Source organism: Spea bombifrons, chromosome 2, assembly GCF_027358695.1.
Source record: "Spea bombifrons isolate aSpeBom1 chromosome 2, aSpeBom1.2.pri, whole genome shotgun sequence".
In the NCBI taxonomy this organism is placed as follows: Eukaryota; Metazoa; Chordata; class Amphibia; order Anura; family Pelobatidae; genus Spea; species Spea bombifrons.
In genome coordinates this window covers 69,100,675-69,115,973 of record NC_071088.1, presented here as the reverse complement: position 1 = coordinate 69,115,973, position 15,299 = coordinate 69,100,675, and the positions used below count along the sequence as shown (strand labels likewise).

Below are 15,299 nucleotides of genomic sequence, written 5' to 3'. Positions count from 1 at the left end.
TGTAACAGCTTCCGGCATGAAAGCCGGAAAGCTGTTACATTTCAAACTGCCCAATCGCGCGATCGCGCATTCCTTTCCCTTCCGGGTTGCATCACTGCCGACGTAACCCGGAAGTTCATCGGAGGACAGGATATCCTGTCCTCCGATGAGGCACAGACACTGCAATCTCTATGCACATCTGTGAGGACCTGCATAGAGATCACATTGTCATCGGTGCAGGGAGATCACAGGGAGGGGAGTGAGAAACCATGTCTCTCACCACCCCCCCATCCTGAAATAGAGAAGCAGAAAAAAAAACGGTCATTAAAAAAAAAAAAAAAAAAAAATTAATATAAATAATAAAAAAAATAATGTGAGCTAAGTGATGTCATTGTGACATCACTGGCATGTTGAGGAGGTCCCTAAGAGAACCTCTAACCATTTTTGTGTAAAAAATATATATAAAAAATACAAAGAAATAAAATAAAAAAAAAATCATAAAAAATTAAAAAAACCTTACATCCCATTGTCCTAGCATAACATCTACCCAGTATAACCCTCCTGCCCCCATTCACAACCCCCAAACCCGTTAAGCCATAGGCATAAAAATTATACAAAAAATGTACACCTTATAGTATGCTCCCTGGTGCTGGGAAAGTATGGAAAATCTATATAAATTAGGTATTTCTGAAATCAGGACACCTGAATTTATAAACTTGGAGGAGATTTCCATCACTTTACCTAATTTTGTGAGGATTCAGAGGGAAAATTTAAAAAATATTAGTTTTTTCTTCTAATTGTCGCTAGTTTTTACTAAATTTCTCATTCTAAAATTTTCAGCTAATCATCAAACTATGGTATCAAAAGAAAGCTCTATCTCTCCTTGAAAAAGCAATATATAGTTTACACTATTCACAGGAAAGCAGAATAATCGCTAAACCGAAATTGCTCTGGGACTTGAGGTACTAAAAACCACTGGGATTGAAGGGGTTAAACAAGAAAATGGTACATAGGGATAAACTTTTTCATCCTCAATGATCCCCACCACCTAAAAGTGGCACTTAAAGTTTCAACGATAAATGGGTGCTGCTAAGAACAGATCCCTATTATTCGAATCCCTTTCCTGTTATGTCACTTCCTACAAAGCACATACTGCATACAAATTGGTGCTGTCATTCTTTAGTTCCTTAGGAATGAGAATTCTCTCTCACTTAACCCCACCCCCATCTGCATGTACGGAAACCAGGAAGTGTAAACAGGAAGTATACTTCTTCAACCTCATCTATAGTGCTCTCTATAAAATCAATGGGAAAGGAGGCAGTCAAGTCAATGCAGGCTAGCTGTTCGTCATCAGTGGTCGGCTAGCACACATGTGATTGGTTGCCAGCACGCCATCTGATTTATCGAGCATGTGCAGGAAGCTTCTTGCTTTCAGCGGAGTCAACAGGGAGAGGAGTTACACGAGAAATAATTCTCATATTTTAACAACAATAACTATAGAATGTCTGTGGATTTGCATGCGGTAATACACATACAAAGAGGCAGTCCTGTAAGAGCACCTCATCATTTTGGGAGTTCATATTCAGCAACTATGAAGATAGCCAGTGGTGCCGTTTGTCCTTTGCACTAGATGTTCTACATGAAGATGCCCAAGAAGAATTACATTTGAAAGCTAGGGGAAGTAGGGAAGGATTTAGGGCGAGAATTTTTTTTGACATTTTTTCCCCTCTTACTCTTCCTTTTACTTTACATCTCCATAGACTACTAGAAGTAGTTTTAGTTAACAAAGATTACCATTGACGCAAGAGACTTTGTTCAGACAACCTTATTAGACGATGATGATTTGATGGCCAAGCTTACCTCAGCATTGTCAGGCTCATCCTTAACTTTGTCCGCAAAGCCAGGAGGAGGAACCAAAGCTCTCTCATAATCCTCATCCACCGGCTCCTCCTTTATCCGGACACCTGGGGTGTACGAGTTACTCAGGCTCTCACCCATCGGAGATTTGCTACTGTACGCATAATTGGACTCCTGAAATAATGAATTCGATTTTAAAAAAAAAAACAAAAAAACAATGAAGAAAAAGAATTGTAACCTTTGGTTAAAGTTATTGCTATTTAAAAAAAAAAAAAAAAAAAAAATCTTCTCCTTCCCAACCTTACAAGCATAGACTTCCAATAACTACACACATGACGTAGGCTTCAAACTGTCGAGGAGCATACTAACTTTTCAAAAGGTCAGGAAAGCGATAGACCCTGCTGGGTTTTTACGTGACGTTCCTTAGATTCTCAGATAGAGTCGTACAAGCATGCAACGTATGTATGAGATGTAGCTGCCATCTTGTCTGTCTGTATTACGGTGAAATTGCACACTATACTGTGACTATGCCATGATCATCAGGGTCAAAGCGTTCGTACTGGTACAATAAACATATGCAGCATAGGTAACCTGAATACATTTGGTCTTACCCTAAAACTGCTGTCTGGAGTCTGGGCGACCAGCTGCGCCCGCGTGGATTGCTCCATCGGACCTAAACGTAGGCAACAAAATAAAAAAAAAAAAAAAGATACATTTATCAAACATACCTATTACCAACAACATACAAATGTAACATTTGACGGAACTTGCTTTTAAACATAAGAAGCAATCTAAATTCTGACATTGTATACTTACTTGAATACATTGATACACTGATACGCAGATACACTGATACACAACTTTAAAACATCCAAAATAGGCAGAGAAGGTATATCCTTAGAGATTGAGAAGAAAGTGCTAGCAGCAATGTTTGTAGGTGACAGGGCTTTCTGGCTCATGGGGTTTGTGAAGTTTTTACATTTTGAGAAGCAAACCAAAATGTAAAAAATGAAAGATGCCTCATTAGAGCCCAATCTTGAAGGTGGTACAAAATATCGCGACCCTGTTATGTATACTTAATTTTCAACGAAATACGAACCTATGTTCTGTATTGGGTTACAATTTCAATAGGCACGTTTTTATTTAATATACCGTATTTGCTCAATTATAAGATGACCCTGATTATAAGACGACCCCCCAAAACCTGAATATTAATTTAGGAAAAAAAAGAAAAAGCCTGAATATAAGATGACCCTATAGGAAAAAAGTTTTACCAGTAAATGTTAATTCATGTAAACTATGTGAACAATTGTTTGTTAATAAAAGCTATGATTGAGAACAATATTTTGTTTTTATTTCCTTTTTTTACAACCTGCCCCCCCAGTTATGCACATCTGCCCCCTGGCTTGCCACTCTGCCCCAGAAATGTCTTATACCCCCTATATGCCACTGTGCCCCATGATATGCCTTTTAACCCTCTAGATGCCACTGTGCCCCATGATATGCCTTTTGACCCCATATGTGCCACTCTGCCTCCAGAATTGCCTTATACCCCTATATGCCACTGGAGGCAGAGTGGCATTAAGGGGGTTAAAAGGCATTTCACAGAGCACTCTGCCTCCAGAAATGCCTTATGCCCCTCGTTTAACACTCCCTTCCCCTCCCTCCTCCAAACTTACCGGTGCTTCTGAGTCCCCGGTGCTTAGTCCGGGCAGAGCTCTACACGCTGCCCGGACTAAGCACCGGGGACTCAGAAGCACCAGTAAGTTGCGGGGAAGGCTCCAGGTGCCCCGCATCTGAGTCCCCGGTGCTTAGTCTGGGCAGTGTGTAGAACTCTACCCGATTCCCGTAGACAACGTCCGCTGCAGCGGAAGTTGTCTATACGAATCAGGTAGAGCTCTACACGCTGCCCAGACTAAGCACCGGGGACTCAGATGCACCGTAAGTGGGGGGGCATAACACAGGAGGATCCAGGTCCCCTGCATCGCTGCGGGGGATCTGGATCTTAGTCTCATAGTCAGACCTATTTGAGGTCTGATTATAAGAAGACCCCGATTAGAAGAGGAGGGGTATTTTTCAGAGCATTTGCTCTGAAAAAACCTCGTCTTATAATCGAGCAAATACGGTATGTCTGGGTATCCACACACTGCATGTAATTCATCATTTTCTTATGCAGGTTGAGTAAATGGAAGACCTCTAAGTTCTTCCTAATTTTTAGATAATTTCAACCATTTTTGTAAAAAAAAAAAAAAATGGAAATTTTTTACTCACCGTAAATTCCTTTTTCCTAAATACAGTGGCAGTACGACTGGGTAGTGTTCTCTCCTGTGGACAAGATGCTTAAAAGAATAGAAAGGGTTAAGTCACGGAGAACTCCTCCTACTTACCCATAAAACCCGGCTTCCCCTGAACAGCCCCAGTAAGTAACAAGAACACAAAACTGCTTGCAAAAATAATTTATTAGGAATAAAGGGAGGGAAATCCGTACTGCCACTGTATTTAGGAAAAAGGAATTTACGGTGAGTAAAAAATTTCCATTTTTCCTGTCATACAGTGGCAGTACGACTGGGATGTAACAAGATCCCGTAAAAAAGGGGAGGGCAATAGATTCCTCAGGAAACAACAGCTTGGAGCACCTATGCCCAGAATCCGCTGCTGAGGATGAGAAGGCGTCTAGTCGGTAGCGAGGAACGAATGTATTGAAAGACGACCACGTAGCTGCTCTGCAAATATCCTCTGGTGAAGCGGAAGCCTTCTCAGCCCAAAAGGCAGACACGGCCCTGGTTGAGTGGGCAGTGATCGGCGATAAAGGTAGGTCAGAGACATGGTAGCCCATGTGAATAGTTTCCGTGATCCATCTTGACAAGGAAGCCTTAGTGGCAGCCTTACCCGCCGAACGACCATACCAAGAAACAAAAAGCTGGTCGGTGGAACGGATGGAGGAAGTCCCAGCAATATATAACTCTAGTGCTCTCTAACATCCAACATATGCCACTTAGCTTCATCCGTAGAGGAAGGAGACGGAAAAAATGATGGAAGCACCAAGGGCTGAATAATAGGGGACTTTGACAAAACCTTCGGAAGAAAGGAGGGCTGTAGGTGGAGAACAACTTTATCCTGATGGATGAAAGGGCTTGGATTTCACCTACACGTTTGGCGGACGTAATCGTCACGAAGAACACAGTCTTTAAAGAGAGGGGTTTCAACGACACTTGTTCCATATTTTCAAACGGAGCAGAGCAAAGGGCGTTAAGAACTACGGTAAGATCCCAGGACGGGAAGTGAGTCCTTCTCGGAGGACGTTGAAATTGTAATGGCCTTAAAAAACCGTCTAACCAGTACATGAGAAGCTAGGTCTTCAAGAGAAAAAGAAAAAAAAAAAAAAAAAAAAAAAATGATAGATAGAGCCGATATCTGACCATTTAGAGTCAAGACACTAAGGCCCGTAGAAAAAACATCTTTTAAAAACATCAAAACGGAGCTGATGAAACGAGGAAAAACCGAAACATCCCTAGCAGGAATTTCTTCCAGACCCGAAAATAAATTTTTGAAGTAGAGCCCCTGACAGATCGTAACAGCAAGTCAGAAAGATCCTCCGTAACACCCTGGCCACGAAGAATCATCCTTGCAGTAGCCAGGCCGTCAACTTGAACATCTGGAGATGATCTGGAGGAAGATTGCCACCGTCCAATTGACCCGAGGGAGGCAGTTCCCAATACATTAGACTCAGTTGACTTAGGAGGGAGAACCAACTGCGGTTCTGCCAGTAAGGGATAACGGCTAATACCCGAGCCCTGTCCGAATGAATCTTCTGGAGGACACGGGGAATTAATGCGACAGGTGGAAACACGTATCCCAGATGGAAGTTCCACTTGATGGACAGACCGTCCAGAAAGTCGGGCAAATCCTGCCTGTTGATTGAGGCAAAAATCGGTACCTTCCTGTTTCGCCTGGAGGCCATCAAATCTATATCCGGAAGGCCAAATCTTGAAACCAGGGAGGTAAAGATTCTTTCGGTCAAGGACCACTCTGCTTGAGACCATCTTAGCCTGCTTAGATCGTCTGCAATGAAATTATCGCAGCCTCTTATGTGGGTGCTGATAAGTCTTCCAGATGAAGCTGGGCCCAACTCATTATAGTCGAACAAAGGACTTGCAGGCTCCATACTCGTGTACCCCCACATATGTTTCCATATGCGACTGTTGTAGCGTTGTCTGACGGAATCTTCACGGAACGACCTTCCAATCGGGGCCTGAAGGCTACTTGTGCTTTAAGAACCGATTTTTAGTTCCCGGTAGTTGGACGAACGAAGCAAATCTTCCAGAGACCAGATTCCTTGCCTGAAGGGATAACTTAAATGGGCGCCCCAACCGATACCAGAAGCATCCATGGTAAGAGTTATCCAATTGCGAGGACGAAAAGAAAAGGCCTTTTGAAAGATGAGAAGAGGTCCTCCACCAGGAAAGTTGGGATAAGACCTGACTCGAGATAGTTATGTCCCGGTCTAGGTGGTCCTCTCGCCTGGACCAACCCTGAAGAATATCCCACTGAAGGGGACGTAGTTGAGATCTTGCCCACCTGACTGCTGGGATGGAGGCTGTCAGTAGACCTAAGACGCTCATGGCCTTCCTGATAGAGCAAGTCTGATGTAATTGAAGCAATCTGACCTCTCATGATTTTCCTGTTGTTTTCGGAAGGAAGAAATATACGTTGGGAAATCGAATCCACCTCTAGGCCTAGGAATTGGATCCTGGTGGAAGGTCTGAGGTTGGATTTGCTGCGGTTGATAATCCAGCCGTGCACTTCCAGCAATCGCATTGTGGTGACTAGATCCGCCCGGAGCTCCCTTGAAGATTCGGCCTTGATGAGCCAGTCGTCCAGGTAAGGAACGATGGAAATCCCTTTTTCTCTTAGAGAAGCCGTCGAGGGACACAAAATCATTGTGAAGATCCTTGGGGCCGACGACAGACCGAACGGAAGGGTCTTGAACTGGAAATGAATTTTTCCTTTTATACGGGTTCCAAACTTGAGAAACTTTCTGGAAATCTCCGCAATTGGGACGTGAAGGTAAGCATCAGGTCCAAAGTAGCCATGACGTCTCCCTTCTGAAGAAGGTGGGTGACTGAAGAAATTTTCTCCATACGAAAGTGGCGATACTGGATGCAGCTGTTGACTCTTTTTAGATCTAAAACGGGTTGAAAGGATCCGTCCGGCTTTGGGACTAGAAACAGTCTGGAATAGACTCCTTGGAAGCGTTGAGAAATCTGAACTCTCTCTATAAACCCTTTTGATAGGAGAGATAGGCTCGCCGAATGTAGAGCTACATTTTTCACCGAGGAAGGATATGAAGAGATCAGGAACTGACTTCTGGGAAGGGAGAAGAAACCGATCCTGTACCCCTCTGAAACGATTTTCCGAATCCAACTGTTGTGTATAGTCTGTTCCCAAATATGCTTGAATTGCTGCAGCCTTCTTCCCACTTTGTCAGAACTTTCCCTCTCCGTAGAAATTCCGAAAATTCTGCGATTTGGAAGACGTCTGGAAAGGCCTGGTTGTCTTGTACGGATATCTCCTATTCCATCTAGGACGTCTATCCTGAGGAAGAGCCCTCTTGGTCTCCGACATTTGTTTGATTAAATCTTCCAATGGCGCTCCGAACAATATACTCCCCTCAAAAGGTAAGTCACGTAGAGATGTGTTGGAGGCTGAATCCGCCGTCCAGGATCTCAACCATAAGGCTCTACGAGCCACAGACGGTAACCCCATATTCTTAGCGGATATCTTCACCAACTCTTGAGAGGAATCTGTAAGAACAACTGCTGGAAAATCGCAAATTTTTTAGAAGTCCGGAGATTTCGGAATCTTGATCATCCGGCAAACAGTCTTCCAGGGCCTGTATCCAACAACTCTGTGCTCTAGACACTGCTGTACTGGCCACTGCCGCTCAGCAGCAAGAAGTCTCGACTCTTCTATCCATTGAGTCCTTCAGACCTGAGACACCTCCAATGGGAATGGTCGTCTTTTTCGACAGCTGGGCTATGTGGACATCCACCTTGGGGGGTTCATCCCAATGCTCTTCACTTTGAAGCTGGAATAGATGCTTAAAATGCCTGGAGAGAAAAAAACCCTCTTCCCTGGGTCTTTCCATACTCTTTCCATTAGCTGTCTTAACTTGGGAAGTATAGGAAAACCCTTGATTTTATCCAGCTCTTTGTCTGATAACATGCGAGTCACCTCCTTAGTGAATCTGCGAAGCTCCTGGGGAGGAAAAACCACTTCATCCTCAGAACTGAACGAGGTAGAGGAGTACGAAGATTGCAAAATTTCTCCTGATGAGAGATCTGATCTGGAGGAAGACCGGGATCTCCTGCGTTTACGGGCAGGTTTACCCGGAACCCTCGACTGAGCTTGAGCCGCAGAGACCTGGATGCTAGGTTTTCCTGAAACCATCCCAGGAAGGATTCCAAGTCCTTTTGTTTGTCTTTAGTGAGTTGCTCTGCCCAGCAGGCATTACACATCTTTTTTCTGCATCCATCTGGCAGAGGAGTAGCACACTCAGAGCAAGCCACATGCTTTGATTTAAAAGTGGACTTCTAGGAATGGGAGCAGATTTCTTGTCTTTATATCCAGGTGAAAACCGGACTAGACAAAATACAAGCGTAAATAAAAAATATATAATAATTTTTTTTTTTTTTTTTTTTTTTTTTTTTTTTTTTTTTTTTTTTTTTTTTTTTTTTTTTTTTTTATATATATCTTCTGGAGGAAGAGAATATTGAAGGAAAAGATAAAATAATCTTACCTCCAAATCCTCAGAACCGTGTGGGGGGGGCTGGTGACACGGTATCCTGTGCTGAGAAATGCCCATGCAGACAGACAGGAACGAAAAACAACCTTTATAGGTTTGAATTTGGCGCCCTCCAGAAGATCCGATTCGCGCATGCTCAGTAGCGCGATCGGATCTTCGGTGGAACGCAACGCCACCCGGGCGTGTGTTCCACCTACTGCGCATGCTCCTCTTCCAGCCGCGAAGAAAAGAAACTCCAACACAACCCTCCGTCCATCGCTACGGAGGGGACCTCGCTCTGCTCACCACCCGGGGAGCAATCGGAGGCTGCAAACCCCCAGGCAACAACCCGTGTGCCTCACCAGACTTCTGATCTTCAGGAAAAACTCCCCAGCACAGCATCAAGTCCGTCCCTGTACGGGACAAGAAGAAAACTGGGGCTGTTCAGGGGAAGCCGGGTTTTATGGGTAAGTAGGAGGAGTTCTCCGTGACTTAACCCTTTCTATTCTTTTAAGCATCTTGTCCACAGGAGAGAACACTACCCAGTCGTACTGCCACTGTATGACAGGAAAAAAATCTGTTTACATAGCACTGAAGTAAATTACCCAAAATTGGCGCATACAAAAACCAGCATAAAGCTCTACAAAATGAGTAAATGCTATACTACATGTCCATATAGCTTATTTTTTATTCTGTGTTTATCAAAGCAAAGTCACGTGGCCACGCATGCTTTAATAAAATGTCAGAATATAACGGGTTTTATTACCACAATTTGTAGCTAAAGAGACACTTCAGCCATGAGGTGCATTATAAGCTGTGCATTATATCATAGCTGTGTGTCTCCTTCAAGCAGCCAGTGGCAAGAATTGGCAGACCACCGAAGAGGACAGCGATGGCATCTACTGGGCTGCAGTTTCTACCATATGCAAGTTTTTTGTCATTTTTTTTTTTTTTTACTTTTTCCAGCACTTTCACATAATGTTCCCTTAACCATGAATCTCTGTATATATAATCTCTCTTATATGTGTGTTCAAGGACAGATAGAGCTTTCTTTCGATACTTTTTTAGATGCATAGTCTAACATTTAGTATAAATAATACAAATATATATATATATATTTTTTTTTTATTAATTCTACTACGTTACTATGATAATGGTCCCCAAACCACTTAAGTTCACCAAATACATTAATGTTAGCATCTTGAATTTGAAACAAAAAAAAACATGCACTGGTTTGCTTTAATGGTTCTTTTCCTTTGGAAGTTATAGGGGAAACAAAATGGAAACTTGAAATTTTAAAAGCGTATTTTGTGAGGCCTGTCTTATACGGGACGACTGCTCAAAATACCCAAGAAAAAGTATATATTTTTACAAAGACAAGCCAGGGTATTTCCCGGAGCATTTGGACAGTTATCATGCAACCAGCTGTCACCAATCGCTGGCAAATGGAGCCGTAAATTAAATTTTTGTTGTTATTTCACCAAACTTTCCATGTTTTGTTTGCATATTACATACAGTATAACTGCAGACGAAAACCACCAAAATGCATTCAGCTGCATCTCTAGATTACGGAAATACCCCACGTGCATAGGTTTTTGTATATTCTTTGAATTTTACAGGGGACACTACATGATACGCTCATTTCACTGAGCAACAGCACAAAGAATAGGGCAAGGTAGGCACACCGGAAATAAAGGGTTAAATGATAATACACTATACAAACACAGTATAGACAAAGAGAAATACATTACTATAACCATGCCAGCCTTTTGCCTTTCTTGTGCGCCAGCTTTTGTAGGCCACAACATAACCCTTATTAATAGCTTGAGGGTTACGGGAGTTGTAATCCAGATTCATTAGCCAATTTCTACACTACAGAGTGAGTGTAGGTTATCTTTTATTATTATTATGCATCTTATTTGTGATTTATTTGATTGATTTTATTTGCATGTTGGGGGGGTGGCTGGCTGTGTCATAATGTCTGATCTCCTGTATGATAGCAGGATTCAGACAGTGTTTTCAGTGTCCCAGCCAGCTGATCTAACTATAGACTTTTTAACTTATTAAAGTATCCTGACCAATCTCTGACTAATCAGCACCACTCACAACGGACAAGTAGAGCATCGCGTTCATTGTGAACTTGAGGCGTCCATTCATAAAGGAAGCCTCGCATGATGACTTCCGACGTGAGGGGAGCATGAATGGTGGCTCCCGAGGGCTGCCTCGGGTTCCCCTGCACTGAGGCCATCATTCACACCTATCCAGCCTGCTGCTGGATTACATTTTTTTTTTTTAATTATTTTTATCAACTCTACCAAGGCTGCTGGCAGCAGAACACACAACGGATGAATCGAGCATCACGTTAGAAGAAGACCCACTTGACTGCGTTTAACTTTGGCGAGGACTGCACATCACTACTTGCATTCATCTTTGTATGTGATATTATGGACAAAATAAAATCAGTAGAACTGTTATAAAAGTATTAACAGTTTACAGTTAACTGCTTTATTATTTAGATGTAAGGAAAAAAAAAAAGTGTACTTGTGTAGCAGTTTGGAGAAAAAAAACTATGGAATTATGATTTCTCCACAGCTGACTAAATTACTAGAATTCACAAACAAATACTAAAACAAAACTTTTTTAGGCTGCAAGGCTCAAGATGAAGGATAATTAGTGTGTGTGTGTGTGTATATATTTATATATACACATATATACACACACGTGATTTCCATCCCTCACAACATTACTTGACAAAACACTTCAAAAGTGGAAAAAGTTGCACAAATGTCAAATCACGATAGCGATCACTTTTCATACTTTGCACTAGAGGGAAACAAAATAAATACATTCTATATATTCTATCGCTTACCTTGTTTAGACACCAAACTTCCTTTTAATCTTGATTCTGTGTCTCTGGCGTAATCGTCTTGGAATATCCCTTCCCGTCCAGACTCCTTGGGCAAGCAAGACTCCTGGATCTCACGCTCTCTGTACAGGCTGAAGTCCTCCCTAATTGCTTTCAGCATGGAGTCCTTGCTCAGTTCCCTGTCGAGGTCTACGTTGGATTCAATATGCACTCTCTCCTCTCCCATACTCCCCTGGGAGCAAAGCGTTGAGGAAGCGGTGCCCTTTAAAAAGTAATTCTGCTCGTCCTCATTCCCAAAGAAAGGAACTGCTGCCAACACCTCAGAGTTCATAAAATAGTTTTCATCCAGGAGAGATTCGTCTGGTATTTTTGGATTCTGCTGCTTGTCTAGGTGCCCTCTGATCATAGGTCTTGTACCATAACCATGGTCAGCATTCATTCTTCCATCTAAAAAGGAGCATTTAAAAAAAAAAAAATAAAAAAAAAAAATAAAAACGTAAGTGATTTTATAATCAAGCTATATTATTAAGACAAATGGCAATGAAAAAGAAAAGAAAACAAAAAGCAACAAAACAAAAAAGGATTGCACAATGCTTACATGAAAAGAATATGGTGGTGCTATATCTCAAATATCTCAAGAAACGTAATACAAAAAGGAAGTTTAATATATATATATATATATATATATATATATATTATGAAATCTTACTAAGGGGGGGGTAACTAGTTCAAGGAAAAATACAAGGGTGGAAGTTAAATGTGTTTTTGTAAAAGGACAAAAAAAAAAACTGATGTAAGAAGAAGAAAAATCCTACGTAAAAAAAACCCAAAAAACTTCAAGAATAATATTTTAGTGGAATATACATCTGTTTGTAAGACATCTGGATAGTATGTGCTTACCATGAAATACCATCCAATCAATCTTGAGGAAGCCTCTCTGATGCTAAATTTTAATTCGATAAAGGCTTTTAAGTATTGTATATCACTCAGCGTTGTTAATGACAGATGCTCTCAAAATATCACAAAGGTAATCATCTGTTTCCAGAGTGTGTTGCAAAAAAAAAGGTACTAAGGTACTAGTGCTATCGAGTCACGGTAATAGGAAAAAGTATTAGGATACCCAGGGACGAGCTCCAATAAAACAACCACTATAGCTCAATAGCCTTTATATCAACATGAGATATCTCATCAATGGGTTGCGGGTTCCTGATATATATATATATATATATATGCTATACCTGGAACTGGAACATCAGTGAACTGTAACATCGCGTCACATAATGGAAAATCCAATGGATACAGAGAATGATGTGAAATGAATACAATATAATAGCAAATTGAAGCAGGGTGAACTTAGAGTGTGAGGTCCAAATTGAAATATTTCTTTCAACTTCTACAACATTCATTTTACACACACACACAGAAAATATACACATACACACGTATGTTGACCTGAGGATATACTATAGCGCAAGCTTGGAAGAGACTAATTCGGGAGAAGCCCTACAACTTACTCATAACACAGCCCCACACACCATTTTCAATATTAAATTATTTTTAATGAGAAACGATTAATGGAAAGTATAGAATTTACTTATTAAACTAACGAGTAGTTGTATGTTCTAAACCAAAAGGTCACTGGCCCAAAACATACGATTATGAACCAAGGAACATCATCAGATCACAAACGTTACCATAATACGCCACTCCTGGCACAACTCATAAAACCAGGTGTGCCAAACGTTGTGTCTTGGCTATCTGGGGTCTATGGAGGACTATGCGGAGATTAAAAGGACATTCTGTTTCAATTTGAGACCTGAGCAATCGCTGAAAATACAACTTGACGTAAATTGTCCTACCAAGCCAACATTCGCCCCACTGGGCGTTCCTATACCGGACCATGGATTAAACTGATTTACTGAACTTGGGTTCATCCAGGGTAGTAATATTCAATTTAGCGAAAGATCGGACTCAATAAGTGGCGATGCAATGAGTAGAAGGGTGCTTAAAACAATATAAACATTGAGAGTCTTAGTAGTGTATGGATGTACCAACCATGCAGCCGGGGCAGTTGAAATTCTCTGACAATAGCAAAATAAGATCACTGCCTGGCTGCCAGACGCTCGTGTTAAAAGAAGTTAGAAAAAAATAGTAAGTTATCAACGAACGGCTAGTTTACAGCTTTCCAAGGAACACGACAAAGCCTGCCTCGTAAGAGGTCTGGGATACCATTAAAATGGCTGCCCCCAGTAGCTAGGAAATTTAGTTTGCTAATATAACTCAAGAGGTTCCTCCAACCATTGGTAGAGCATCAATGAAAGAGAGAAATTCCTAATTCTGCTAGATTTGTCGCTCGCCAACTAAAACTCCAACACGAAATCCAGTCCAGTAAAAAAGAAACAGGAGTAGAGATGAGAGAGACCTGTGTCCAACCCTCATAGAGCTGCTTGCAGCAAGAATTTGTTTTAAAAATGTGGACAAAGGGAGAAGCTGTAAACATGTGAAGGAAATGCATCTGAATAACGTGTACATGTGTTCAAATACCTAGAGCATAACAATTGCATGTGAGCTATAAGGAAATGCATGCACAAGTAATTGATTGTACCACAGCAAACATGCAGAGGCACACATATCCCACAGTCCACCTCGCTGTTACTAAAACATAAACGAGCATACGGACACCCCTGTACTGTGGCAATACCCCCTTGAACACAATATTGTTAGTATATATGCTAACGAGCTTGCCCTTTACAAACCGGGACCCCGCCTCCTTTGCCCGTGCAGACACCCGGTATGCCCCTCCTCCCCCCTTCCCGTTCCTTACCCCCCTGCCAACCCAGGTTCTGTGTCCCGCCGCTCCGCCATGTCGGCCCCAGACCCGTCCAACTGCAACACTCCGCAGGGGGGTGAGGAGTGGGCGGGCCTGGATTTAACCATGGTCAAAAGAAAGGGGTAAAAAGACGGATCTGGACTGTACCACTAACATAGTGTTTATTATGCTAGGTGGCACGACAAAGCTTTAAACATGTACGTTTTATAATTACGCGCAGAGAAAGTTTGGAACAGTTGAGGAAACCTATGACCTGCACATTAAACCATAAGCAGTATCTAGATACTATCTATTCCCTTCAAACGGTATGGTTTATTCCACGAAGTAGGATTAATACGCATGCGCAAAATTCCAGGGCGGGAGCAAACCAGCGGCGCAGGCGTCGGAAGGAGGGTTCTACGCATGCGCACGGAGGGCAGACACGCTCAATGAGTACTAATCTCTTAAAGGGCCGTGTACACATTACACTACTACTTCCATTTTGTCTGCTAGCCCCTATTCAGTTTGAAGGACTGCAGTATGTAAACGCTCATTGGTCAACAGCACTGAAGCCATCTGTATACCGGGTTTGAGAGTTGATTACACAAATAAACAATCCGTTTGGACATCTTTACAACCCATTATACAGCAACTACATCTGACTGAATTATTTTTTTTAAAAAAAACGCTTTTGTATGAAGGTGAAACAAAATCATCAAAAAAGGGCAAAATTAAAAGTAAAACAATTATACTCAGTATTTTTAAGTTGAAGTGCAGTTCTAATGCCATAAAATGGATTTCATTTATTGCTTCAGGGCATTGTACTTGTCATATGGACCTGAAACATTGCATGCAGAATCCCTTTGCTGTCCTACCCGAATACATCCGCTTCACACACAGGGTGAATGTGCACCTTTATCCTCTATGTGGTATATTTATTATTATGAATATTAGATTTATTGTTAGCAGGGTAGCCGGGAATATGCGCCAAGTGCGTTTTTGAT

The 15,299-nt window shown here is 41.8% G+C and overlaps 1 protein-coding gene across 1 annotated transcript in view; it reads right to left on the bottom strand.

Moving 5' to 3' along the window:
- ZMYM4 (zinc finger MYM-type containing 4) overlaps nucleotides 1–14,380 on the bottom strand; it is a 30,116-nt gene extending 15,736 nt beyond the window's left edge. The window contains exons 1-4 of the mRNA XM_053454682.1: nucleotides 14,311–14,380; nucleotides 11,490–11,933; nucleotides 2,448–2,509; nucleotides 1,840–2,010 (exon numbers count right to left, since the gene is read on the bottom strand). Of these exons, the coding sequence (XP_053310657.1) occupies nucleotides 1,840–2,010; nucleotides 2,448–2,509; nucleotides 11,490–11,925 (669 nt within the window). The 5' untranslated portion in view covers nucleotides 11,926–11,933; nucleotides 14,311–14,380. The remainder of the gene's footprint in view (nucleotides 1–1,839; nucleotides 2,011–2,447; nucleotides 2,510–11,489; nucleotides 11,934–14,310) is intronic.
- Nucleotides 14,381–15,299: the final 919 nt, after the last annotated feature.